The following is a 27,096-nucleotide window of genomic DNA, read 5'->3' as shown; positions in this document are numbered from 1 at the left end:
CTTTGCTTTGGTTTACTGCAGGAAAAAAACATTGACACAAAAGAAGGTCCTCTGTCTCCAGAACGAGCGCCGACCGTTCTCAGCGCTCAGACCGACCGCCCGATCTCCTCTTCCACCTCCTTCCCCTTCAAAACCATCACGTCCACACCTCCAGCTGCTTCACCACAGACTCGGCTGGACAAATCGCTCTTCCTGTGCAGAAGGAGTGACCTCGACGTCCCCGGACTGGTGCTGCTCTTCGGCAGGGGGGAGAGAGGGAGGGAGGGAGGAGAGGGGAGGGGAGGGGAAGGAAGGCGGCTGAATTTTGCGCCACTTTCCCCCCGGAGATGAAGCTGCAGGCTGTCATGGAGAACCTGCACAGGCAGCAGAGGGCCAAGCTGCTGATGGAGCAGCAGCTGCAGCAGCAAGTCGCCGCCCAACACACTCAGGTCCGCACCATCGTGGGCGGAGGAGGAGGAGGAGGGGACGAGCCGATGGGGAGCCCCGTCCCCGAGGCGGAGCAGGCCCAGATGGCGGCGCTGGCGGCCATGCGCGCCGCGGCGGCCGGTCTGCAGAGGGTGTCGGACAGCCCCATGTCCGATCGCAGCAGCGGCGGCGAGGACGAAGGCGAGGACGATGAGGACAACGAAGACGGGGAGGAGCATTACAAGGACATGATGGGGTCCGATGAGGAGGAGCAAATGTGAGTACGCCGTTTATTTGACTAATTTGCCCGAGAAACATGTCACCAAGTGCCAATCGCTGCCCTTCTCTTTCTCGTTTTGAACATCGTTCTGCTTTCAACACACACACACACACAGCAAACAGAAATGGGACGAGGAAGACTTCGAAGGCGAAATGGAGGAAGATTTCGACGACGACCTGGCGGAGGACAATCTGCCGACGGGCCACGGCGCGGTGGCCCCCGGGAAGGGCATCCTCCTGCTGCCCCATCGGCAGCTGCACCCGCACTCGCAGCTGCTGAAAGCCCGACCCAGCGTGGACCAGGAGCCTCGCTCGGCCGCCCTGCCGCCGCACGCCACTCACAGCCACCTGGGCGGGCAGGACCACGGAGACTGGACCTACGAAGAGCAGTTCAGACAAGTATGGATGTCTTCATATTTTGTTTTTACTCCTGCCCTTTTGATTTATTTTAATTTGCACGTAAATGCAACTGGAGATTCAGTAAGTTTGTCTTCTGCCACCTGACAGTCTGGCTCGGTGCATCTGTGAAAGGTTCCTGGTCTTAAACTATTATTTTTTCCCCTGGCGGAGCCGCTTAGTGTGTGGTCAGACTCAACGTTCACTGATCACTGTCGTGGCCTGAGAGTGAAACGAGTGCAAGCGGAGGCAGAGGAGTTGAGAGCAGCGAGAGGGAGGATGGGGGGAAGGGTGCATTTTAACAGATTTACCATGCCGCCGTTTACTGTAAACACGCTCGTGGGCTGGATATTATGAGGGAGGCCCCGGTGGAATAAGACGCGCTGTTTACATGAGGAGATTTAAGGCTGTCAACAAGTTCAGATAGAGTGCTGCTGCTGATTTAATAAAGACCGAGAGACAAGGGGACGGAGGAACGGAGCATAATCAAGTCACTGTTCACCACGGACCATAAATCAAAAACGTGTATGATATATATATATATATTTTATTTTTTTAGATTTTCTGCCATATTTGCCATGTCATAGTTCATAGTCATCTTATTTATAAAAGGAATATATTGCCATCCGTGCTACAGTAGAAAAATAGATGTAAATGCTATTTAAAGTGATTAAATGGACCACATTTCTGACATTGTTCTCAAAATAGGGTGAAATACCTGAAATATACATTTACATATATGCCACTTTGGGCATTAATGGTAAAAAAAAATATTAATAATTTACTTATTACGACAAAAATGTTTTGTTTACATTTGTTTTAATATACTTTGAATTGAACAGTATATTAGCTAAATGTCATTAAATCAGTCAAACTTACTGAGCAGATCATGATTATTTTTCGGATTGTGACGTTTGTGTGTCACAACAGTTTAGTTTATATCAGTTTGTTTAATAAATGTGCTCACAGCAGGTTCAATATGTTAAAGAACATGTTACGTAAGCAATATAATTATTAAATGGGTGAATCTCACCTTTTAATAACGAAAAAAACAAGCTTTTTTTAATTGTTGCTACTTCCTTCATGTCGGTCTCAACCTGGAGCGGACATCTTGGAAATGTTGTTATGGGAACACAAAGTCACATGACGTGTCACATGACCCACCGAGACGTCCAGCGGGCGTCGCTTTGGGACTTCATGAGTTAAAAATCCAGGATAAAGCTGTATAGGAAACTTTCCAGAACATCTAAAGGACGCGTGACGCTGTTCTGTGGGTCCTTAAACTCAACCATGTGCTTCATTTTTAAACCTAACCATTTATTCTGTAATTTCAGACCTGTTTTTTTTTTAATTACACGGCATATGGAATATAACTCCTGTAAAACCTCCACTCTGCTTCTCTAAATAATCCACCCCTTCCCCCTGTAAAGCCATGTGGGAATAACTTGCGTTGATGCTCTCAACAGTTGGTGGTTTTCATACGTCAGGTGGGAACATTTTTATCATGACATGTCAGCCAGCGGCTGACGGTTACATAATCGAGTCTGCCAGAATATTGTCTGTTAAGATAGCGTTACCCAATCCAAAGTGGATTTAAAAACGATGGCACGCCCACACAATGTGCAACTCCAAGCAGACGGGGTGACATTTAATGTCATTTAAAACCTGTATTGTGACATATATAAAGGGAACAAAGCGACAACGGCCTGTTTGTCTCAACCTCAGTGCTGCTTGTAGTTTACGATGCGGTGAGCGCAGCATTTTAGTCATGCAGGTTATCCAGACAGGACTCATTTGCCTCTCGGATGATTACGGGGATTAGTAATAATTGCAGCGTTAGTGATTTATAATGCGCCTCCAGTGTGATGTGGAAAGCACAAATGGTGGATCTGTTATGACGAACACAGTCTGCCCGATCATTCAAACCCCGTGCAAATCAATATCAGGGATTTCATCTTTAATTATATTTACTGGGTGCTATTTTTCATCTGCTTCTTCTTTTTTTTTAAATCTAAAACCGCTATCGGTGGTTTCTTCTCGCCGCAGAAAAGAAGACTAAATCTACAGAGTTTCTTAATGCATGTTCAGTGTAAACTTGACATTTATATTGTAATATATGTAACAGTGATGAGTCATTAAAGCCTAAAGCAAACTGTCATAACTTACTCGGGGCGGCACGCAAGCAGATGTGCAGCTGCCTTCAAAACATCCCCAAAGATGTCGATATGATGCCTCTATCAAAGCGAAGGAAACTTCACCCCAAATCTCTCATCACTCCAAACAATCATAATTGTGCGCTTCAGTTCTTGGCGATACCAGACGAGCTCGTAGACCTGTGACTTGTTTAACATGTTGTGTTGCCTTCATTGCTTCATTGTTGCCTTCATTGCTGTTGCGCGTTGATGTTGAGCATCCAGCAGCTGCGTGTCGGGGCAGAGATCAGAAAACTCTGTGATTACCGACTGATTTCACGTCACCAGGATAGAGCCTCGTGTTTGAGGCCTCGGTGCGCTTTTCTATTTCAGTCATCATTGTGTATTTTGCTTTTTAAATTCACACACAAAGACACATATTTTCTTAGTTTTTCAGTATTTTAAAGAGCAGAAAATAGTTGTCGTTGCTTCTTAAATGCAGCGTTCCATGCAGTTTCATATGAGCCGGCTCTTTTATAATAAGTGTGCCCTTTTAATCAGTCTATTGTTTGCCGTCTACATGACAAAAAGGCATTGTAATAGAACTGTTTTTTCACTTTTCTCCAGGAATAATGGAAGAAAGTCCTGATCTCCAGCTTTGCGGGCCTCCATAAGTACCTTAGCTTTATGTGTTCTGGGGCTAAACTGCACCGGGTGGGTAGGAAGGGGTTAAGGCTGTACAGTTTATTTTGGGCAGGTGGGTGGAGGCTGCTGGAATGTGCCTGAGGGAGGGTGATAATGTGGCCAGTGGGAACCCCAGATCCTCAGCACAGACCCTGCGTGCCTCTATCAGTTGGCAGCAGTTGGAGCTCTTCCAAACGAAGAACGGCCCTTTTTTCGTTTGTGTTTAAATCCCGACATCGCGTCACGCAGTATTGTCTACGTGCATTCCCAAAGAAACACACAATACAGCAACTGAATTGTAATGGAACGGGCATTTAACTATTGTAAGAGGCATCTAATTCAAGAAAATCAGTCAGAAATAGTTTCAATATCCTTGAATACGCCTTCTTTTGCACACCTATCTAGATCCAAGGTGCCGTGTGTGAGGAAGCACCCTCACCCCATTTTTAGGTGAGGTTTGGCCTCAAGCTGTATGTGTGTGGCTGAAATATATCAGCCGAGGCCCGAGCTGCATTCCTGGTGGATCAGCCAGCTACACCTTCCTCTCTCTCCGCGCTCGGCTGAAAGGTCAGACTAAATCAAGCCAGCGGTGTCATATCTGGCTGCGGCAGCGTGCAGAGTAATTGATTAAAGGACACGGATTAATGCAGATATCACATTATGCCGGCATCGCTGGATTATTTTTGTAATTGAAACTAGTTTGTGCTGCTGGTGAAATGGCATTTCAACCTCAGCAGAGTTATTTCAGTGATGCCGCTGCGACCTTTAACCCGTTGGAAACTGTGGAACCAATGTGGCTCTCCAGACCTCATTTTCCCTGTGTTTGAGTCGTTGTAGGAACCCCAATAATTACAGTACTTGTGTTTATTGTGTGTATTTGTTTAGCAAAGTCTTGGGAAAAAAATGTATATCTGCTAAAAAAAACAAGACTTTTAAAAGATATTTTGATCGTAACTATGAACATCCAGCATGGTATGAGCCAGATTCCCCAAAAATGCCTCCTGGAGCGTCAATAAGACACCTTTTTGCAAAGATTAGGACCTAAATAATCAAAATCTGCGACAAAAATCATAATAAAACAAAGCCTTGTCCTATTAGGAAGGAGTTTCAGTCAAAAAAACTGTGTCGTTTGGTTCAAAAAAGGAAAAATTACATATGTTAAGCCGAAAGATTGTCTGAATGGGGCATGCTGGGACTTAAAATGGGCGTGGGAGTATTTTCGCGTGCGGTTTCCAAAAGGTTAAACTCACTTTCACCCAGGAACCCTCTGTTCATGTCCCATGTGGAACCAACAGATTTGTTTTTATCTCATAAGCCTAACTAAGTAGTGTTGCTTAAGTAAACCTAAAAACAATGTAAACCTACGATTATGGTTGATTTTGAAAAGACAAAATGAATGCAATAAATAGAAACTGATGTACAAGATATCTGTGGTACGACAGAGCCCTTTTTAGCTCAGCTGAAAAATAAACACTGAGCAGAAGGGACGGCTGGATACGATTGATTGCTCAAGAGTTTCCAGCGTCTCTCGTGTCTCACAATACACACATCTAATATTTATGTTTAACAAATTATTTCAACCCACCAGGACACTCAGTGAAGGATCAGTTTACCCAAATTATAAAGAGAAATTGACATCCATCGCATCGGAGCAGCAGAAAGAAAGACCCAAACTCTTTCCATACACACTGTAACGCAGCACTATTAAGCAGCGCTATAATATATATTGTCTTCGCTATATGTCAGATACGTGAGGTAGATTAGCCAGTGAGCCACGACGTGTATAACTAATTGATAACTAATCCATTCCTCCCAACAGTATAAACGTGAAAGATGAAGGAATGAGGAAAGTCTTGATACATTATTTTAAATAAATTTTTTTCTGTTCTTTGGCTCCTGAGCGTCCCCACAAATGATGTGTGGATGTGCAATTACAATCTTAACGCAGTGAATGCTATGATATACATTCATATAACTTCCCCCACTCTCCTACCCCCTTTTTTTATAAACAATATCGTCCTCAGGCCAGAATTTGTCCAAAGCCTTTGAAGTCTCCTCTCTGTGTCTCCGTCTGCTTTAAACACCAACAGCTGGGCAGATGGAGCCCAGATGGACAGTAAAGTAGGGATGTCTTTAAAAATTCATGGCACTCACCATGATCAGGCCGAATGGAGGGGAGTTGGCATTAAACATTAAATTGCTCACACACACACACACACACTCAATGGGCGTAGGGGGAAGGGGCTGTTAGTGACAACAGGAAGTGGAGCTTGAATGAGAGCCAATTGGGAGCGACACTTATTGGGATTGCCCGTCAGGTTTCTGCTGATACAGCTGTCTGATAAGTGCTCGTCAGGTTTATATTCCTCTGTCGTTTGGTTCGGGCCTTTTGATTGTTGTGTATAAACCATGAACCATGTTGTGTTTGCATTTTTATATGAACTCGTGCATTTTCACAGCCGTATATTGCCTTCAATGCAGAGTCAAAACACACATCTTCTGCTGCTTTGACTTCTAGAATATGAACTTTCCTTACGTCCCTTACTGCGGTGACAAAATGAAGAAGATGAAATAAAACAAGATAATCCTGTATTAGTCCCTCAAACAGGAAATTACAGGATTACAGCAGCACTGCTCACAAGTAAATACAGATTAAAAATCAAGTAATATAAATAAACAGTAGAACGGTAATAAAGCAAAATTAATAATGAACAGTAGAAAAATATTGAAAATAAAATCACAACAGGAGATGAATTGTTTTCTGTTTATTTGACAGTTATGTGTCCTTTTGGCTGTCAATTAATGAAAAAAAAGCTGTGCACTAACGTGTTCCACAACCTTTTTCTCCAGTGCATTAACTTATTGTCATCCAGTATGTCAGAGTACATCTCAACTCCAGAGCCACAAACTATTTGTTTGTGTGGAACCGGTTCTCTGAACTGGAATCTCCAGGGGTTTAATTCATCATCACAGGGGAGTTTTCATTTCATTAATCATGTTGGGCCTGGATCCGTCTCCGTGCGCACTGATCCTGCGTTTAACACAAAGAAAACACGCTTAATGGGCCCTGTTCACGTCACCAGAACAAAGGGCTGGAAACAAAAGGCCGAGGCAGCATGAGAAGACTCCTGAAAGTCTTCCTGTTGAGCAGAGGAGCAACAGCACAGGAGGAGGAGGAGGAGGAGGGGGAGGAAGAGTGGGTGTGACCGAGGGAGCATTGGGCTCTGAACTGCTGCCAAGCAGTGTGTGTAGCACACGCTCGTTCTGACTGTAAAGCCCCGCAGAGCGTTGCGATCGTGTCCATCGTGCAGCAACATCGCTGATGTCAGAAAACCGTCCAGCCACTGGGATCGTAGCAAATTGGCAAGCGCTCAATACGGAGGAGAAGAGGGAGGAGGGGGGGGGATTTGAAGCAAGAATGTAAACAAAGATTGCGTATAGGCCGAGGCTCGCTCCTCCGCGCTCGCCTTTTCTTCGGCTGTTGTGTAGATGTTGTGAGTCAACACGCTCCTGGATTACTCGTGTGAGTTCTCCCTTTAGCTTCCTGCTTACTTTAATGTGATCATGTAGAAGAAGAAATTATTATTCTGAGGCAGGGAGACTAGCACACAACCTTCATCAACTTTGCCATGTGTGTGTGTCTGTGTGTGTGTGTGTGTGTTGACCTGCGTCTCCTTTCTAAAGGAACTATGTGAGTTCTTTCTTTCCCACTCTTGCTCCTGCATAATTAGCTCTGTCCTGTAGCCTTGTATGTATGTATGAGCTCAGAAAATAGATCGGCACTGAAAGGTTGCAGTTGTCAAACAATCAAAATTCCTCAGTGACATCTTTTCACGCAGGAGGCATTCATTTGAACAAAAGCAGTGCATGTGGCCCGTTGCCTTTTAGATACTTCTGAAAAGGTAGCGTGTGCTGAAAGCGTCTCATTCCTGAAAGAATCAATTAAGATGTAGGTCAAACACACACAGAGAGATACTCTGCTGCACGTTCTCAAGGTCTGCGCAATCAATTGTGTTATGCAGAGCGGGGCACATGTTCTCACTTTTCTCTTTCTGCCTCGATAATCAGATTTGACCCCCGGTGACAACGCGAGCCGTCCCGTCTTGTCTGTGTTTGACAATAGCCGACGTTCTTTAGTCGCGTGGGCACGGCTGCGTTCACGCCGCAGACACAAAAAGGGATTCTTTACCTCCATTTCACACCAACGTGAACCGCTAGCAGACCTTTTCCACTTGCGACGTGTCGTAGCCAGAAAGCCACGGGCGAAACTTCATCACGATGAGAATGACTGTGTACTATTGAGATGTATGGCAGTTTCAGGGCCCTGGTGTGTGCATGCTGACTCTTTAACAATACTTTGGCCACATTTAACTTGTGAGTCAAAATGTATACTTAAAAAAAAGAGAAAGACAGAGACGACTTTCAGGTGAATTGCTAGTTTGATTTTTTAAAACTCTTCTCTTGGATATTTAAAGATAACACAAAGGGTTTGGGCCATTTCTTAATTAATAATGCTCCATTTCGTTAGTGCTGTTCCTCTTGAACATGCACGGTGACGCACATGCATGCATTTCATATGACACACAGTCCCGTTTCCTGCTGATTTTTTTACGCTATTTCAGTGATTGACAGTTAGTTGGTGGCAAGGAATGCAGTCATGCACCAACGAAAGGCAAAAAGAACAGATTGAGAAGCTGAAGGTTCAGGAGAAAGCTCTGTGAGGGTGTGTGTGTACGCGACGAGCCCGAGGTCAAACTGCAGCCCATCCACCTATTGATCTGGGCGGGCTTTGCCACGTGGCCGTGTTATCTCAGCTTCTGGTGAGCCACGTGGGCAGATATCTGCCCCCGCGTGGGGCTGGGTGGTGCCAGATATGTTTTTTAAGGGCCTCCGTCAACCATCAAACTCCTCGCCCTGTTCATCCATCCCCTTTTTTTGATCGACGGAGCAAGCCCCCGACCACGTGTCTATACTGAAGAGCATTTTTTTTAGCCTTCCTTTCATCCAGTTTCAGTATCTCTTGCATGTCTTCTTCCTGTTTGTACACAAGCGCTGCGACAGACCTCCCGCTGAACCCTCAGACATCTGTGTCTCCATCTTTCTGCTCTCAGACACAAACGTTATCGCTGCATCTGCTCTGGCGCTGAATAAATACCTTCAGCTTTCACGCCGACGCACATTAGATGATTATCTAGGTCAAGATTTTCTTCCATTTTTTTTTTTTTAGGGCAGGGCTCGTTTGGAGATAGACATCTTATTTAAAGATATTCGAGAGGGACACAACACAAGCACCAAACAGACGCCGAGTGCGGTATCAGTTATTTGCTTGCTTTCTTTCAACGCACTGATTTATGATCTTAAATTGCTGTTACACCCACTTCCCCTCGTTCGGTCTGCTCAGCCCTGCCCTGCCCAGTTTGGGCATCCATCATCGCCACACTACTCATTAGCATTGCGGTTACAACAGATTGCTCACAGCTACATACATCAAACTCTCGAGAGCCCTGGGAAAGCCGGCTGCTATTTCTGATTCTTATCCAAATCTACAAGCCGAGGCAGCTGAGGGGCAGCGGGCAGGAATGGAGGGCGGCATGTTAGCGTGGGATAGCGCTCGTTCTGGTCGCATGTCCTGTCGTCGTCGACTGGTTTGCACCCTTTCTCCCGTCAACAGGGGATACTGTATATCTGCCAATTACATGGGACAGAAGCCAAGGCGTACAAACGCTTTGGTGAAGCCCTGCGGAGGCCTCGCTCGCAACTTTTCACACCACAAGGAAACCACGCACTCGGAGATCATTGAGTTTCTGGCACATCATTGAATTTCCCAGAAGTGTATTCTGGTTAAAGGAAAGTCGTGGTGTCACATGTTTTAAAAGTTAATCTTCTCCGTCCAATGGGAGTGGAAACCAGATGGGGAATCTTCATCCACAAACCAGGATCGAGTCATTCTGGCAGATCGTGCTCATCTTGTGTTGTTCCACAGTTGACACGTTATTTATTTGTATTTATTCAGCAGCTTTGCCTCCATCCTTCTCTCTGTCTTTCTCGCTCGCTTATCGCGCTTTCTCTCATTTTCAGGGGGAAATGTGACCGCGGCAGATAAGAGGAAGAAGTCACATTGTGGTTGTTTGTCTCCGCAGGCTGTTGGCTCCTCATCCTCAGTCGATAGAGTGCATTTTACGAGGTCATCTGGTCAATTAGGATTATGATGTGTTTGATCCTGCCTCGATCAATAAAACACCGATGTGTGTGTGTGTCTGCAATCGCACCGCTCTATTGTTGCTGTTGATTGTGTGCTCGTGGAGGGGGAGTTTGGGGAGACAGTCGTCATAGTTTCTGCCACTTTGCCATCAGCTCGGCTGACTGACGGGATTAAGTTCATTTCAAGTGAAAATTAGAAGCACAAGGAAGCAATTTAATTGGCTTACTGACAAAAGAAGCGGTGGCTAATGTCCGCTGTAATTCAACAGTTCAGCAGACATACGTTTGATACTGTTTAATGTGTGTGTGTGTCTGTCTTGTCGCTGCATGACATTCACGTCCGTTGTCTTTAGGGATGGATCTCCTTCTTTCTTTATATTCTACAGTAGATTTCTCCCTCTACCTGATGGCGCCTTAGTGCTAAAAGTCGTTCATTTCTCATTGATTACCTCGTGAACGGGTTCCTCTGATGAGCGACCGTGTAAACACACAGTTTGACTCTGAGCTGCTGATGCTTTCTGTGTGTGTTTTAAGCATTAACACTCATTATGTCGTGATGAGCAGTGATAAGGCAAAGATAAAACACTCTTTTCACATGCGTCACAGCGCTCCGCTCACATTGTTTGATTAACATTTGATCTCTGGAAAGTTTTGTTCAAACGGCAGCAAAACAGAAACCCGAGGAACAAAAGAGAAAGAAAAACACGTCAAGGATCTGATTTTGTTTTGTTTAGCTGTCGAGCAGAATAGACAGATTAAAGAATCAATAAATCCCTTTTTGTTGTTGTTATCGTTGTTGTATATTTCGTTTTCCAGCCAGTCTCATTCAAGTTAAGGGCGTCGGGATCACTGGAGAGGAACATCCAGACCCGTCGCACAGCTTTTTGATTTATTTTCTAAAAAAGTAGTCTGTTTGTGTCATTTGTGATTTCAGTTAGGTGTATCATGCTCATCAAAACCTGTAAATCTGTTATTGCAATCAAATAAAATGCCTTTTTTTTGTTTTACTGAACCCAAAAGCTGATGACACACAAACCCGAATTTTAGCTTTGACTTCTGGTGTCCACCCACCATATCCACCTCCTCGCCGTACGCTTTACTTTTACAGAGGTGGAGGATTACACTGTGGGATGTTCGTATATGATACGACTTTGAAGGCCGTGCCAATGCTGCTGCTTGTGTTTGCTCTGGTGCAATAATGACACTCATAAAAGGGCTTTGGCCTGGAACAATGCTGTGTTTGAATATGGCTGATCATGTGTTCAAGAGCTGAATAAAGACCCTCAATCCCTCTCCCTGCTCGCCATACATTCCCTTCCCCCTCTCTTTATGATTACAAATTGGCTCCGTGAGACTCCACCACACTTATCATTCCGTCATTGTCTCTTTTTAAGACGCAACATGTTTAACACAAAGGAACCGTGTGTGCGTGAGACAATTGCTAACCTTTAAAATCAGGTACGACCACATATGGAACGTATATGTTCATGCTAATCTCTTTCATGAGGAGGAACGACTCAAGGTTAATATAAAGTTGTGAAACTGGTCCTCCAGCTTTGGATGAAAGGGGATTTAACGGTCTCGCTGTAAACCTGATTTCCTCTGCGAAATACAAAGACCTCCATTAAATAATACAAATAGTATGCAAAGGATTACCCACACCTTATCTCTCCGCACCCTTAAAGGTTGTTCCTTCTCATGAAGGAGATTAGTACGAACATATATGTTCCATATGTCGTCTTACTCATTCAAAGACTTTGTGTTTGTTCTGTGGCTAATAAAAAAAAGCTGTTTAACAACTACGACTATTATAAAGAAGGAATTGTTATGTCTGACTTCCACACTGGCAACCATATTCAATTGACTTAAAGGAATGAATAAAAAAGATATCAAGCTCATATATTATTATATACTATAATGGCATTAGCCAGAATAAACAGTGTAGTCGGCAGCTTTATGGTTTGCTCCTATTTGTATTAATTTGGGTCAGAATATTATAAACGCCTCTTAACTTTGTCTTTAATGGAGAACAGTATTATTTTTCTAGCTTGTGAATGTAGACCTAATAAAGTGGCCACCGGGTGTATTTGAACGTCACGTTGTGTATTCGCGTCAGCAGCTTCTTTAAGTAGAAGGAAAACATTCAATGCGACGTGATTTTAGTCAAACGTTTAAAAGAATAAACTATTGTGAAGTCATCTTACCTGAAAGGTGATTGTTGAAACCTAACGTAAAATGAATCACTGCGCTAACCTTTGCTTTTTAAACTTTGACCGTGTGTGTGTGTGTGTGTGTGTGTGTGTGTGTGTGTGTGTGTGTCAGCCTCAAGGTGATTGGCAGGTGTAAAGGAGCGTGCAGACGATACCCCGGTCTCCTCTCAGTTTTGGTTTTCAGTTGCAAAGCCTCTATATGTGCTATGTGACACTTGTGCCCCTGGCTCGCTAACTCCATTTGCATTAATGGTGAAGGAGTCCCCCCCCCCCCCCCCCTCCCCTCCCCTTCTCCCTGTTGCTTGATGGCAACAGGCTGCTTTTTGGTTACTGATTCTTTGCAGTATAAAACCACTTTGCTTCCCGGCCTGTTTATAATTCATCTCCAGACGAGCTGCACCTGACCTTTAAGCGCCGTCGAGTTGGGAAATTACCAAACGACCGTCCAGCGCTGAGGACGCGTTCGTGTGTGTGCGGCTTGTGAAGCCGGACGTCTCGTTCCTCTGGCGGCCAACCAGACGGCATTCGCTTCACTTTCCTCTCCGTCACCATTTGTCACCAGAACAAAACTCTGTCTTTGACGCCAATTCTAACGAAATATCTCTCGTCTGTGATCGAGTGGCTCCGTTGTTTGAAAGAGTTTTGAAAAAGTGAAGTCCTGGAAACCCTGAATCAGGAAATTAGAAGTCTTCCAGTCAGCTCTGTAGTTTTACTTTTTTTTCTGTTGCGGGGAATTCGGTGAAGGGGCGTTCACTGACTCCCAGCTTTACCAGTTAGCCCAGTTTCTAGTGGTTTATCTCGTTTTCTTGTTTATTTTAATAGCATAGCTTTAATCCTGGAGGGGCCCCTGCCCTTTGCACATACTGTAAGTACACAACATCATCATGATAAAGTGTGCGTGTGCAGCAGCTGGGTATTTATATAATATACATGGAGCTGAATCCGAATGAGAGGGAAGCTGCCAGGAGAAAAAGACATTGAGGAGAGATAGAAAGACAGAAAATAAAAAGGAAACGTATAATGAGGGGTGGCAGTGGTGGTGCCGGTTGGACGGGATCCTGATTGGCTGCTTTCAGTCAACCAGGTGTCTCATAGTGATGATGTCATCTTTGCGGCCTCCATCCCCCAGACCCATAACAGCTGTTGCTCTCCATAATGTATCTGGTCCATTACCAGCTGCTGTGCGAGACGCAGGTTGACATGTTTTAAGCTGAATCCAGTGTGTGACGAGTGTTGTGTACATTAGCAGCCGCCGGACAAATCCTGTTTAGAGCTTTGTATGTCGTATGTAAACTTAGAGAAGGTAAGGTCATTAGAAAATGGCGTTTGGAAGGAAAGGAACTTTCCTATTTGAATTACTAATTTGTTTAAACATGTTGATCTTTCAGTTATTTGATTATATGAGGCTGCATCGACTTAAATCACATGACAGAAACCTGGAAAAATAATAATCTCCCATATGCTGATGTGAGATGTATCAGGAAGTATTCCCAATACTGCTCATTATCCCAGTTTTTCGAAGTAAAACATGTTAGAAACGCGGCAGAAGACAGAAACAGAAGCTAATGACTGCGAGATTTTAGATTCTAGTCACATGTTCGTCGATAGGAAGCGGGATACCGTGTCCGTGTCCATGTGAACGGCAAAATACTGAAGGAGACGTGAAACTGGATATGCATCAGTGAGAGGGACCCTGTGAGCGCGTTAACACAGTTCACACTTCACCGTAGACTCTGAAGTGTGACAGCTCCTTCAGTTGGCAGGGAAACAGTGGAGCTAATCAACACACTGCCATGTCAACACTGCTGCGCCGCCGCTACACTTCCCGAAAATTGCTCCGAAGGAAGACCGTGTCAACCTACCGGCTCCGATAGTTAATGTGTTGCAGCGTTGCTCTCACTAATTGCTGTCCGTGGAGAAAGAAATGGTTGAACTGCGTCTTGTTTTTGTTCATAAACCTTTTTTTTTGTTCGTGGCATTTTACACATCTGCAGCGACGGGGACACAACATTAATCCCCCCGTGTGTGTGTGTGTGTGTGTGTTTATGTGACAGTGCTCCCACCACGCCACCAGGGAAATATTTGTTTGTGTGATCAGGACAGAGAGAGAGAGAGAGAGAAGGGGGGTGGAGAGCAAATAAAGCAACATGGGGGGATGGGAGTTTAGGGAGTCATTTCAAAGATTTATGGTGCAGCACTTCACAAAATGCATGCATCCTGTAATTACAGCCCCCCTCCTCCCCCTCCTCTCTTTGCAAGCAGGCCTGTGCATTAGGCGGCATCCCCCACCTCAAGCCTTCCCTACACCCCCTCCACCCTCACCCCCACCCTACACCCACAAGACTATAAGATCTCATGGCAACTTGGTGTCACTAATGAGGGCTGAATGCCACAATGAGGGGCAGTCTGTTAGTGGTGAGAGGCCTCTACTGTCACTAATCGTACCAGACTTCAGCTTGACGAGCCTTTCCTTCTCATTTCCTCTGGCCGGGTGATTTAAAGCTAATGCAGAAATATTTTAGTAACTGACTGCAGGTTGTTTTTTTGTTTTTTTTAACTCGCCCTCGCTTGTCGACGTGGTGGCAGAGTAGATTTAGCGCGTCTGAAATGCATTTAAATGAGCATGCTTTTTCTTCCATCAGCCAATGCACGTGACAGGAAATTCCTACAATTTTGAATAGAGCTGCAACAATAAGCCGATCGATCAATTCACTGATTTGTTTTTTTTGTGCGGGGGGGGGTGTTTTTAAGCAAACATGTCAAATGTTTTGTGTTTCCAGAGCCTCCAGCGTGAACTCCTTATTTGTTTCAAGCTTTTTTTGATCACCTTCTTCTCTGAGAAACTTTTTTTCAAACACTAATCGATTAATCGAGGAAATGATTAGCTGACTTGCTGTTTTGAGCAAATCGTCAAATTGTCTTTTTTGTTTGCCGAGCTGCACGTTTAAATCGTTTTTCAGTTCAGTTTAATCACACAGGACTCTTGTTGGCTCGATAAAGCTTCAGAAATGTGAAGACCGTCCATCTCATCCTCTCTCCTAAAGCATAAGTGGACATTTTTTTAAACACAGACATCATTTTTGCATCAAACCTTCACAACGTTGAGAAGCCGAGACCAGAAAATATGTGGCCTTCATCAATTATGGAAACCGTTGCTGATTAGTTTTCTGTTGCTTCAGCTTCAGATCGTGATGGTTCTTGGTGTCAGTTTCGTGCTGTGAGGTTGTAACATGTAATGCTCTGCACTGGTTAGTTGTGACGCTGCCTGCTAGCTGTTGTGTCTGCGTAGTAACAATGTGCGGCCTGTGTTTCACAACTTAACACAATCAATAACCGATTGCGAAACTCAATGATCTCATAAAGATACTGTGTGATACGAAGATAACGCCTCGAGCACAGTACCGAAGCTGCTCCTCTGCTTTCCCACCGAGAATAGAGGAACTTCATGTGTGACACATAAATAGAAAGACAGAGATTTTTCACTATCGCACTGGCAAACTGGTCCGGGGGAAAACGACCACAGGCTTCAATGGCCTCACTGTACTCCCCCCCCCCTCCCCTTTGAGCCGGCGCCCCACTTTAACTGCTAACTTTCACCGAACGCTTCCAGAGCCCCGGGGCCCCGCCAGCAGCTGGACCCACATCAGGTCCTCATCAAGCCCGACGGGACCACAACATTTCTTTAAGTCTCTATCGTCTCTTTTTATGATCGGAGGGAAACTGTTTGGTTTCTCGTGACAGCTCTTTAAGGATGAAAGTGCTTCAGAAGAGGGCGAGATCGTGAGCTATTCGATGCGCAATGACTTCTTCGTACTGATTGTGTGACAATGTGTTGCTTTGCTTTGGTGTTCTCATGTCAGACATCAATGCTTTGTCGCGTTTTTTTTTTTTAGAAAAAACATACTTTGTGGCTTCATCTGTCTCCCTCCTCTTCCTCCCCACAGTTGTATGAACTGGACAGGGACCCGAAGAGAAAAGAGTTTCTGGATGATCTCTTCAGCTTCATGCAAAAGAGAGGTATGTAACTGTGTGTGTCTGTGTGTTAAATACACACTGCATCAGTGCATGTGCTCTTCACTCCTTAAAGCACACCTACACATCCATTCAGTGTCGTTTCCCTCCAGGCTTTATCTACAGTCAGTGTCGTACATTGACTCTTAATAGTTGGAGCGATGACGCCTCCACCCCTCCTCCTCCACCCCCCCCCTCCTCCTCCTGACATAGGACACAGCACCCGCTGCTCATCTTTCACTCGCATGGGTGGGGTCTTTATTCCTCTTTCGGAGACGATTGCTTTATGGTCGCATGCGGCCGCTCGTCGTTCCCAGGCTATAACCAGAAGGGACACGGCGTATCAATGCCTAGAAATAGTTTGATGTACCTTTCCATCTGTACACACACACACACACACACACACACACACTGACTCAATCACCATGTAGGATCTGCACACAAAACATCAGAACTGTCTCAGTTCGACAACTCATTGTCGAGTTTCAGAAACGTATCGTGTAATTTTGATCTTCCTTCTCTCATAAATACCAAGCGGCCTTGTTAATTTCACAAGTTTAATTTATGGATGAAATAATCAGAGCAGCTGGCAACGGTTGCCATTAAGACATCAGATGTGCTCAAAACTGAAGAAAAACATCCTGAAATGTTTACAATGTCAGAGCCAACAGCATTTGGCGGATCTACAAAGGCCGTTCTAAGAATCTGAGAGCGCCATCTGCAGGTCGCAACGGTAACTGAGGCGTCGCTCCTTAGTATGCAAATCTAGGATTGATCATATTTCATGACAAACATGCGCCTGAAGATTGTGTTTAGCTCCAGTCTCTGTTTAAATGTGTCTCGATGAAATGAATAACAAAGGCTTTCATTGTTCTTGATGGGAAAGGGACATTTGTCAAAGATGAATAGTATTGGAAATATTGATTAGGTCTTTTCCTCGAGACATTTTTCTCTCATACTTGGTTTGTTATTAACGTTTCATCTTTAATCTGAATACAAAAAAACAGCTTCGTCAGGTTGAGTAATGTTTTTTAAACGGAAAATCAAATGATAAAAATCTAAAGATTTATCAAAATAAATTAAAACACTCATCTCCAGTACACCTCGCTCCATTTTTCAGAAAGTTTCAATAAAAAAAAAAAGGTTAAAGCTCTTTTCAAACGCGTCAAACCCCAAAAGATATTCAGTGTTTTTTAATTCTATTTGTTTTATACTGACTTTTCCCGTGTATGCGTTTCTGTGTGTGTGTGTGTGTGTGTGTGTGTGTGTGTGTGTGTGTGTGTGTGTGTGTGATATTACAGGAACCCCAGTGAACCGTATTCCCATCATGGCCAAGCAGGTCCTGGATCTGTACATGCTCTACAGGCTGGTGACGGAGAAGGGCGGCCTGGTGGAGGTCATCAACAAGAAACTGTGGCGGGAAATCACCAAAGGACTCAACCTGCCTACCTCAATCACCAGTGCAGCCTTCACCCTACGCACACAGTCAGTACACACACACACACACACACACACACACACACACACACACACACACACACAGACGATGGGATCACACCTCCAGTTGTAGCTGCAATGTAACTCGGTTACGTGTGTGTGTGTGTGTGTGTGTGTGTGTGTGTGTGTGTGTGTGTGTGTGTGTGTGTGTGTGTGTGTGTGTTTGGATTCACACTGTAAGACGAGCCACACGGGACTGTAAACAAAACTCACAAGCAGACATTTTTATTGGGTTGTTTTGTTTACTGTGATCTTACTCGGGGTAGAGCTGGCTGTCACATGTCAGCGGCCATTTTGTTTTACCAATCAGCTCCATGTGTTTAAACTCATTTCCTGCAGTCGGCTCTAAATGCAGTACTTTCTCGCTGTTCATTGGCTGCACCGCAGAGCCTCGAGACGAGACACTTTTAAGACTCTTGTGTCATCATTTAGTTGATTCTTCTATCGTTCATTCCTTTAAAATCATCTTCAAGCCCAATCTGAGACAATTATAATGACATCTGTGACATCACATGTATTTAGTTTATTAGAATGCAACAGGTGCATTCAGCCAAACACATCCCATTTAAATTGACTAATGTGGTTCAGCGCAATCAAAATAGTTTTAAAGCTTCGAAAACATCAATTCAATGTCATCCCTTCAGATACATGAAGTACCTGTACCCGTACGAATGTGACAAGAGGAGTCTGAGCAACCCCAACGAGCTCCAGGCGGCCATCGACAGTAATCGGCGGGAGGGCCGGCGACAGAGCTTCGGCAGCTCCCTCTTCACCTACTCGCCCAACGGGACGCCCACCATGCTCTCCTCGCCAAAGCTGCCCTCGTCCAGCGTGGGCCTGATGATGGGCACCAACGGGGCCTCGCTGACCCCCATCCACAGGATCAAGAAAGGTGAGGCTCACAGATTAGATTACACCTCCCATGGCATTCATTGTTGGAGTCAATCTTTGAAAACTCGGATGGAGAATCTGAATATTTAGTTTTTGGATTTGTCCTAATTTTTAGTTTGGAATTATTGCAACTCGCCTGTACCATTTTTTTTTTTTTTTTTTAAATGAATAGAGCAATACTTTACATGACTGGAGATAGTTCCTCTTTCAGTATATCTGAAAAGCAGAAGTCATTTTTAAGGAGGAAACTCAAATCTTCACCTATAAGGAATGGATGTTCTGTCTCTATTACACGGTTGTATTTTAATTAAACTCCCTCTCGTGTCCCTCTCTGTGGCGTCCGGGCCAAAAGAGGACGGAGGCCAGCCGGGGGTCAGTGTGGCTCGTCTGTCCTCGGGGGCGCTGGCGGGTCACTCCATGGCCTCCGTGCAGGCGGCGGCGGCGGCTCAGGCGGCGATGACGGCTCAGATGGCCGCTCTGGAGCAGCTGAGGGACAAACTGGAGGCCGGCGAGCCGCCGGAGAAGAAGATGGCGCTGCCGGCCGAGGAGCACCACCGACTGCTGCAGAGAGCGCTGCAACACAACCTGCTGGCTATGACCGCGCAGATACCCATGAACATCCGCATCAACAACCAAGGTACTGAGCGCACAGCGGAGTTCCTGATTCATGCAGCTAAAACAAAACAAGTTAGACAAGGAAACATGCTTTTTTTTCACATCAGGTGAAGAAGACTGTGACCCCTTGTGCATATTATTCCACCATCTAATCAACGCAAGATAGAAGTGTGAACCAGATTTTTACATCTGCCGAATCTCATGAGGTCGAACTTTATTGAGGTTTCTTAGACAGGTAGATGTGAAATTAAACAGTAATTTCAAAAGGCATTATCTATAACTTATGTGTTAATGAATGTAGACTTCCTCTTTGGTTTGACAGTGTGATATATTTTCTGTTATCTTGGCCCTGTATTTCTATCAGAGCGACAGTTTGCAGCAGATAGAAACTCGATTATTTGATTCCACAGACGTCAATATGCAAATCAATCTCAAAATAATACTATTTTAAAACCCATGTGATTAATGACATGCCCTCAAGGCAACATGTGCATGGATAGTAGAAGAGTCTTCAGGGCGCTGCTTTGAGGTATTTTTAAATCCATACTCGTGTATTCATAATTACAATAATCAATCCGCACCAATTACGATCTACTTCCAAAGACAGAATTATAAGAATCTGCAATAATTGAACCAAATGCATATACATATATTATCACATCACATCTGCTGTGTGGGCATCACTGAGAATATTACATTTAAATGTTTAAAGCAGGATTTACACCAGCTGGAGTTCACACACACTCCTTCTTGCTGACAGTTTGTATCTCAAGACATTCTTGTCTTCTCACCACAAACCACAGCTCCCAACAGTGAGGAAGCAACCTATATGTTGACCCGTTTAGCGTATAGAAACAGCATGCATACATACACACACTACATGTGTGTGTCTGAGCGGAGATTCCCTTCTGCCAGCAGACGCTTTGATCTTATAGAAGAGTGTCTTGGCTGCTGTGTATCTGATTCAACTGTTTCTCAGTACTGAATATACGGAGGACTTCGGAGAAATGATGAACGTTTTTTTTTTGCAAATTTACACGCAACGTTTCGGCTGTGAGAGAGAATCTTGTATTTTTAAATGGCTCCTTTCGTTCATAGAAATATCAGACAGAAGTAAACTCTGGATTGATGATACAAAGACATCTTGTAGTTTTTTTTTACAAAACAGAAAACTACAGTTTTGTTAACACAGCTCTGCGTCTTCCTTATAGACAACCGGCAGGACTCGGCCCTGAACCTCACCACCAACGGCACGAGCAGCATCAGCATGTCGGTGGAGCTCAACGGAGTGGTGTACACCGGTGAGTCATACAATAGATACAGTAGATCAAGGAGATGATTCACTTCACGACGAGGAAACATCCTGTTTTATTGCCCCCATCGTTTCCTTTGTATTCTCACCTTCATTTGCGTGCATCTCGTTTCTTTCCTGTCCAGGCGTTCTTTTCGCTCAGGCGTCCGCAGGGTCGGCTCTGTCCGGTGCCGTCGGATCGTCCGTCTCCAACAAGACGGTCAGCAGTCGTGTCGCTCCGCATCAGCAGCAGCAGCAGCAGCAGCAGCACACACCTACCTCAACCTCCAGCAACCAGTTGTCTTAACAAACCAACAGCCTTTCCCTTTTCTTTTTGTTTGTTGTTTATTTCCACGCTAAGTAAAGCCAAAAATCAACCTCATTTTCTACATAATCTATGCCAAAAAGAGAAGAACCATACACTGTACAGAATGACACAAACTAAAACTCAGTTACACTATCTCAGGTTTCCTCTCACCAACTCACCTCTTTTGTTCTTCATAGCCAAAATTATTTCGGAAAAAAAAAATACAATAATATCTCAACTGAGAGCCAGTATATGCTAAACAAATATGTATGCACAACCTGTGAATTATTTATTTATGCATAAATGTACAGAACAAAAGAGAAGTTAATTACTAGGAAAGGCAATGCACTGTTTACACTCACAAACACAGCTACTGATTGACAGCAATGTTTTATCCTCCAGGGGAGAGATTTTTTATTTTTTTTTGTTTTATTTTACCTTTTCATTGTTATTATTGTTATTCTCTTTACTGTGTTTTATCATTTAAATCTTTAATAATCCTCTCACTGCAGGAAAAATATATATATTTAGAATTCTATAAAAAGAAAAAAAAGAAAATATGAATTTCCTCTATTTTTAATCAGAATAGCTTTAAAGGTATATGTTGTTTCGTCAGGGCATATAACAATGTACCGTTGTGACCTCATTCTGTGTAACCCTTATTCACATGGCAGCCATTTTGGATCTACTTTTGGAGGGGCCCGGTGCAGGTCCGCGCTCCTGTTGTGTACCAACATAAAACATCACATCAGTGCCACAGATTCCCCAGTGAAATGTAACACAACTGGATCCCAATCTGCAAGAATATTGGTTCACTTTTTCATACATGTGATTTCATTATTTATCGCTGCCAGAGTCTCGGCAATAGAGTTAGCTTGAATGCTACGTAGCGGCGAGTTGAGCGGTTGTTGTGGTTCTTCTTCCGGAGACAGCTGGCACAATCCTCACCTGCGTGTTGACATGAGGCCAGTTCAATGTATATCTGTGCCAATCTTGCGGGTTGTTTGTCGAGCTTATGTTAAAAAAAATGGCCGTTTTGTAAGAGGAATCTCAGTTGTGCAGATGGGAAAATGAACTGAAACCTTTCTTAGGAGATTTTTTCCCCTCCTCGCTGCCTCTTTCTGAGCCTCGGCAGCGTCCACACTGACTGTTGCTGTTCGAGGTTCAGATTGTATGTGAATAATAATACACGTTTTCAATTGTTCTCAGGTGTCCGTCTGCTCACCAGTCGAATATTTTGACAGAGCGAATGCTTTTTAACATCCTTCTCCGCGGAAAGATCAATTTTCCTCCTTTTTTTTTCTTTCTAAGTCGGCCTTCTCGTGAAGTGATTGTCTTCGAGTCAGATGCATGCCTGTATTTGTAGATCAATCCCTTCCGCCATCAGGAGAGAGTCAGGAAAACTTTGATTTCCTGACTCTCACATGGGTTATCAGGTGTCAAGAGACACTTTCTAAACTTGACAGTTCTTTTTCAGTTCATTCAACGTTTTGTTGTCGTGGTTCTTTTGTACTATAGATTACAGATGCTTTTATTTTTTTGTTTTTGCATGATTTTAGTGCTTCTTCTGATCCAAGTGCTTCTTATCCTATGCTGTGACTAGGACCGGGTCACCTCGAGGCCGGCCGTCAGGGACACAACAGAGAATGTCTTGTGATCTTTTTCGACTGTTTTAGATGTTGCTTAATCTGGGCTTTTGACAATGTGATCTCAGATGTAATCGTAGCTGCGGCTGAGCGCTCGCCTGTGTCTTCGTGCTTGTACGGACACTCGCTAGAGTTAGATGTTTTAAAAAAAAAGTGAAGTCAGTCCCAGTGGAGATACCATATCAATAACATGTAGTTGTGTTTCTGCATTTTGAGGTAGATCAATCATTCAGCTTTTTGAACGTTAACCTGTGTTACCTCTCTGGACTGTTAAGGATTGTTGCTCTGCCCCCCCGACCCTCGACCCCACCCCAACGCAAAGCGGCCTCATTCCTACTGACGTTAGGAAATAAATCAGGCTTTGTGTATGGGTTCTGTTCTGAGGCCTTAACACAGCATGGGATGACCAGAGAGCCAGCAGTACCTCAGTCTAATCAGTTTTTTTACTGTTCCAGTCAAATATCACCAGATGCTTGTCGCGGCTTTGACTCTGTGTTTGCCTCTCGGTTGGAAATCAGCAACAGCTGCTCCACAAACGCTGGTCACTTCTGAGAAGCACTCTTTCTAAACGTGACGGCCGACCACTTCCATTCAAAGAAATAGTGAGCAGGCTGTCCGGCCTCGCTTGTTTTATTACCTTTTGCGGAAGAATAGTGGAGCTTTAGTTTGATTTTTTTTAAAGTTTGAAAGGCTGAACATGAAGCCGAGACATGATCTTCATACGTTGTCTGACTTCAAGACTCACAACCCTGTTTGGTTATTGATCAGGTTCTCAGTGACGATTTGTTACCGAGGAAGGTGATGCGTATTTCTTCAGTGAAAATGAAGTCAGTGCCCGAATTATCGTTCGGGCACTGACTTCATTTTCATCGCCTCCAAACATATGCATTTGAACGCTTTATAAATCATAGTGTGATGTCAAAAACTCAGCTTCTGCTCCTGATGCTGCTCTGAAAATTGTCTTTACAGCAATGTTTGTATGGGACGCTAATGTATCGGGTTAGAAGCGACAACTAGGACAAAAAGATCTAGGGTGAAAGTTAATTTTACATTTTAAGGTCATCTTTATCCTAGATTCCACAAGATGCAGAAAGTCTCGCCCTCTCGCTCTCCCTCTCCCTCGCTCACTATGTCTTCATGAGTAGCAGATGTCACAGTTGCTTGTAATGGCTGACAATCAAATAGAGAAACGCTGTGGTTGAAAGCATTAGTTTGGGGGGAGGGCTGCTTGAGGAAGCAAAATTAAATCAATACTGATCTAAAGGATCAACATTGCTTTTTTAGAGTTGACCCTGTGACCTTTTAGCCCCTGAGGCAACATTCAAGCACCTGCCCCCTACAATGGATCCATGTTTATCGTATACATCCATCGACCGGCTTTGTGAGATATTTGCATTTGAACAGCGGAGGTACTGCAGCTCTCTTGCTCTCTCTTCAGGGAAGGTTTTTAATTGCGTGGTAGCGACAATTAGGAGACGTTACGACAACACAGTATACCTCCAAACACTCGTTGTGGTTGAACGACGTCCCTTTAACCACAACTGAGCCTGTTTCTACCTCAAGAACTGATGAAGCAGATCGCTTTGCTTCAACTACGACGGACTGTTGAAGCGGGAAGACGTCATCAAAATGTTGGCGATGCAGGTTCATGAAGATTTTAAGTATGAAAGAGATTGTGATGACCACAGACAATCAGATATCACATTTGTTTATGCAAGAGGGAACCAGGGATCATTGAGGGGTCAGTTCAAGCTTCAACGTCTTCACAAAGAGCTCCCCCTAGTGGAAGGTGTTTGTTATGACGCACAATCAGTTCAGATTCCCTAAACGGAGATGCAAACAGGTCTGAGCTAAGACTGCAAACATTCAGTGCCCTTCAATCTGAGCATTTACTGCAAACAAATGAACTTTCAGTGTTCATTTGCCTTTAGTGTTTCCAGAGTGTGTGACTTGTTCCTCTTCAGATCATCATGGGACATTAAAACCCCCCACTGGACTTAAACTGTTAGAAGCATTCACTGACAGGATTCATTTACTTATTAAAAACAGTAAACAATACACATTAAAACTTGCCTTGCTCGTTTCTTTGTCGCCGCGGTCAGGCAGGTTCCTCCATGTTTCAGGAAACGTTGCAGCCATGGTAGCTGTGAAAAACTGCATTAGTCTTAACTCCGTATGAAACCAGAGGCTGTTCTGAGTTTTTTAAAAGAGTTTCCAGGTTTTTGGTTCAGACAGGTTTTTTTTTTTCTGAATGCTACCAGCTGCTTTTCATGTGTCTGTAGCCGCTTTGTTTTTATTACGAGATTGGCGACGCTCAAGACTTTGTGTCTGCAGTTATCTCTTGGTGTTTTTTTTTTTCTTGTCAAAGTTACATTAATGTTGTGTGGTAATGCAGTTTTTAAATCTTGGGGTTGATTTCTAAAGTATGCTCGTTTGGTGCGTGCTGTTGTACAGATCGAAAAAAAAAAACAATTTCTCATTTTCATCACGTTCTGAATGCATTTTGTTTCGTCTTGGAGTTTGATTTCCTGACAAGGAAGGAAGTAAATGTAGTGATTTTCAGGGGCCGAGTCCCAATCAGCACAAACCCCTCAGAGTGTCTCGTGGTTGGCCTGCTTGATCTACGCTATAACATTAAAATGTTTCTCTTGAATATTGCTGCTTTCACTCCCATCAGAGCCGTTGCTAAAGAACCACTTGAAACCTTACTAGATCCAGAGTGTCTTTCTTGGAAAAAATTGACTCCGACCCCTGTTAGCATGTCGCTGACATGGACATTATTTACCATTCACGGGTGACAGTGCACGTGGGGTTTAGGGACTTCTGACTGAACTTCACCACTGACTTTCCCTCCATCAGAAGGACTGTGGACAAAGAAAATGAGAATTAACAAGATGCCTTCTGCTGTGACAATTGTTGTATGAATTAACCTGTATTACAAAGATTAATTAAATAGAATATTTCTGAAATATGGCTGTTTAGGGCTATGAATTATATAATGTTCATATTGTTTTTTTTAGCTCCATTCTTTGCTTTAAAAAAAAAAAAATGCTGTAGCAACCCCGGCAAACAGAGATTACATTAAGAACAGATTCATTAACTTTGGATAATGATGATGATTATTTTACGGATGCATGTGAACTGAAACAAGGCTCTTGTCTCTTACAAGTTCTCAGGAAAATCTACCTCTACCTCCAGTTTGACGTATTCAAACCAGTTGAAGTTACAGTTTAGTGGGCACACAAAGAGGGCGTTAGAGTTGGCTCCAGGGTCTGAAATGAACATACCAGTATTGATTAGGGCTTAAGATTAGTTACAATCATGTGAGCTTGTCTTGAATTGAAAGTATGTTGGTGTATTTATATCATTATCTCGACTGGAAACAAATACAAATATTCTCAAAAGGACATATTAATCACCCTGGTAAGAGACGGAGAGGTTTATTTTGGACTCTGTGGTCTCTCTCTCTCTCTCTCTCTCTCTCTCTCTCTCTCTCTCTCTCTCTCTCTCTCTCTGTCTCTGTCTCTCTCTCTCTCTCTCTCTCTCTCTTTCTCTCTCTCTCTCGGTTTCTCTCTCTCTCTCGGTTTCTCTCTCTGTGTTACAGGTTTATTTGAGCATCAACAACAGGGAACCTCCAGCTCAACAGCTACTACTTAGTACTACAACAAGTGCTGCATCTAGTACCACTGTTAGTGCTATGCGTGGCTTTTCAGTCTTTTTTTTTTACGTTTGCTTATTCCTCATTTTTCTATAAATAATAACATTTTTTAATAAATGGGATGTCTACCAGTAACCACAGTAACAGTGAAGTGGCGGCAGGAAATACAATTGTTTTTGTTTTGTTTTTGTTTTTGAAGGGTGAAGAGCTATTATTGTCTATTTACTCAATATGTGTTTGTGTGAATACTTTTATTTTGAATCTGAAATTAATAAAATATCACCTTTCTTAAATGTTACCAGAGTTCTGATGTTTTTTTTTATGTATCAGTAAGATAGGTTATATGAAATATGTTTCATCCTTTTTAGTGATTAAACTCAGTGTTTATTTAAAATGTGTTCATTATATTAATTGAAAATGGAAATACTACAAGTACCTAAAACGTAAACTTAAGTAGGCCAACAGTATGTGAGTAAATGTACTTTACACCTCTACCAAAATTGCAAAATGATCGTAATACTATTTCTAGCACTGTTAAAAGAAGCATTGGTTGATATAAGATATATATCAATTGGTTTATATATAACACTTCGCACTATAGTGCAGTACAAATATCTGTTTATTATGAAAGCCCATTTCCGATACTAAGTGAGCTTCCATAGGTTATATTGCAATAGTCTACATACTGGATATAATGTTTTTTAAGATTTTTTTAAATACAATTTGATCCCAGATTTTCACTGGTGCGTTTACTGACATATTAATCTAGTTATTCACATTGAATTAAAAGAGATTTTGAAGTAAATGTACATTTGAAAACAAAGTTTCCGTGTCGATGATGATAACCTGCAACGTGACTGGCGTCTCACGTTG

General features: G+C 43.4%; 1 protein-coding gene across 1 annotated transcript; it reads left to right on the top strand.

Moving 5' to 3' along the window:
• Positions 1-301: 301 nt before the first annotated feature.
• Positions 302-26,443, top strand: arid3a (AT-rich interactive domain 3A). The gene is made up of 8 exons (XM_068589990.1): positions 302-682; positions 801-1,083; positions 16,252-16,324; positions 17,620-17,803; positions 18,460-18,707; positions 19,059-19,343; positions 20,533-20,622; positions 20,759-26,443. Exons 1-8 carry the CDS (start codon positions 327-329, stop codon positions 20,917-20,919), a joined length of 1,680 nt encoding a protein of 559 aa, XP_068446091.1. The 5' UTR covers positions 302-326; the 3' UTR covers positions 20,920-26,443.
• Positions 26,444-27,096: the final 653 nt, after the last annotated feature.

This window comes from Clinocottus analis, unplaced genomic scaffold (assembly GCF_023055335.1).
Source record: "Clinocottus analis isolate CAN_PGR_092001 unplaced genomic scaffold, fCliAna1.0.p SCAF_23, whole genome shotgun sequence".
Taxonomy (NCBI): domain Eukaryota; kingdom Metazoa; phylum Chordata; class Actinopteri; order Perciformes; family Cottidae; genus Clinocottus; species Clinocottus analis.
This window is presented reverse-complemented; position numbering and strand designations above follow the sequence as displayed.

What these genes read in the sequence shown, in the direction of transcription:
- arid3a (XM_068589990.1), top strand. Translation starts at nt 327, where the DNA reads ATGAAGCTGCAGGCTGTCATGGAGAACCTGCACAGGCAGCAGAGGGCC. An exon ending in CAGCTTCATGCAAAAGAGAG is followed by an intron (nt 16,325 to 17,619) that starts GTATGTAACTGT and finishes GTGATATTACAG; the next exon opens with GAACCCCAGTGAACCGTATT. An exon ending in CATCCACAGGATCAAGAAAG is followed by an intron (nt 18,708 to 19,058) that starts GTGAGGCTCACA and finishes CCGGGCCAAAAG; the next exon opens with AGGACGGAGGCCAGCCGGGG.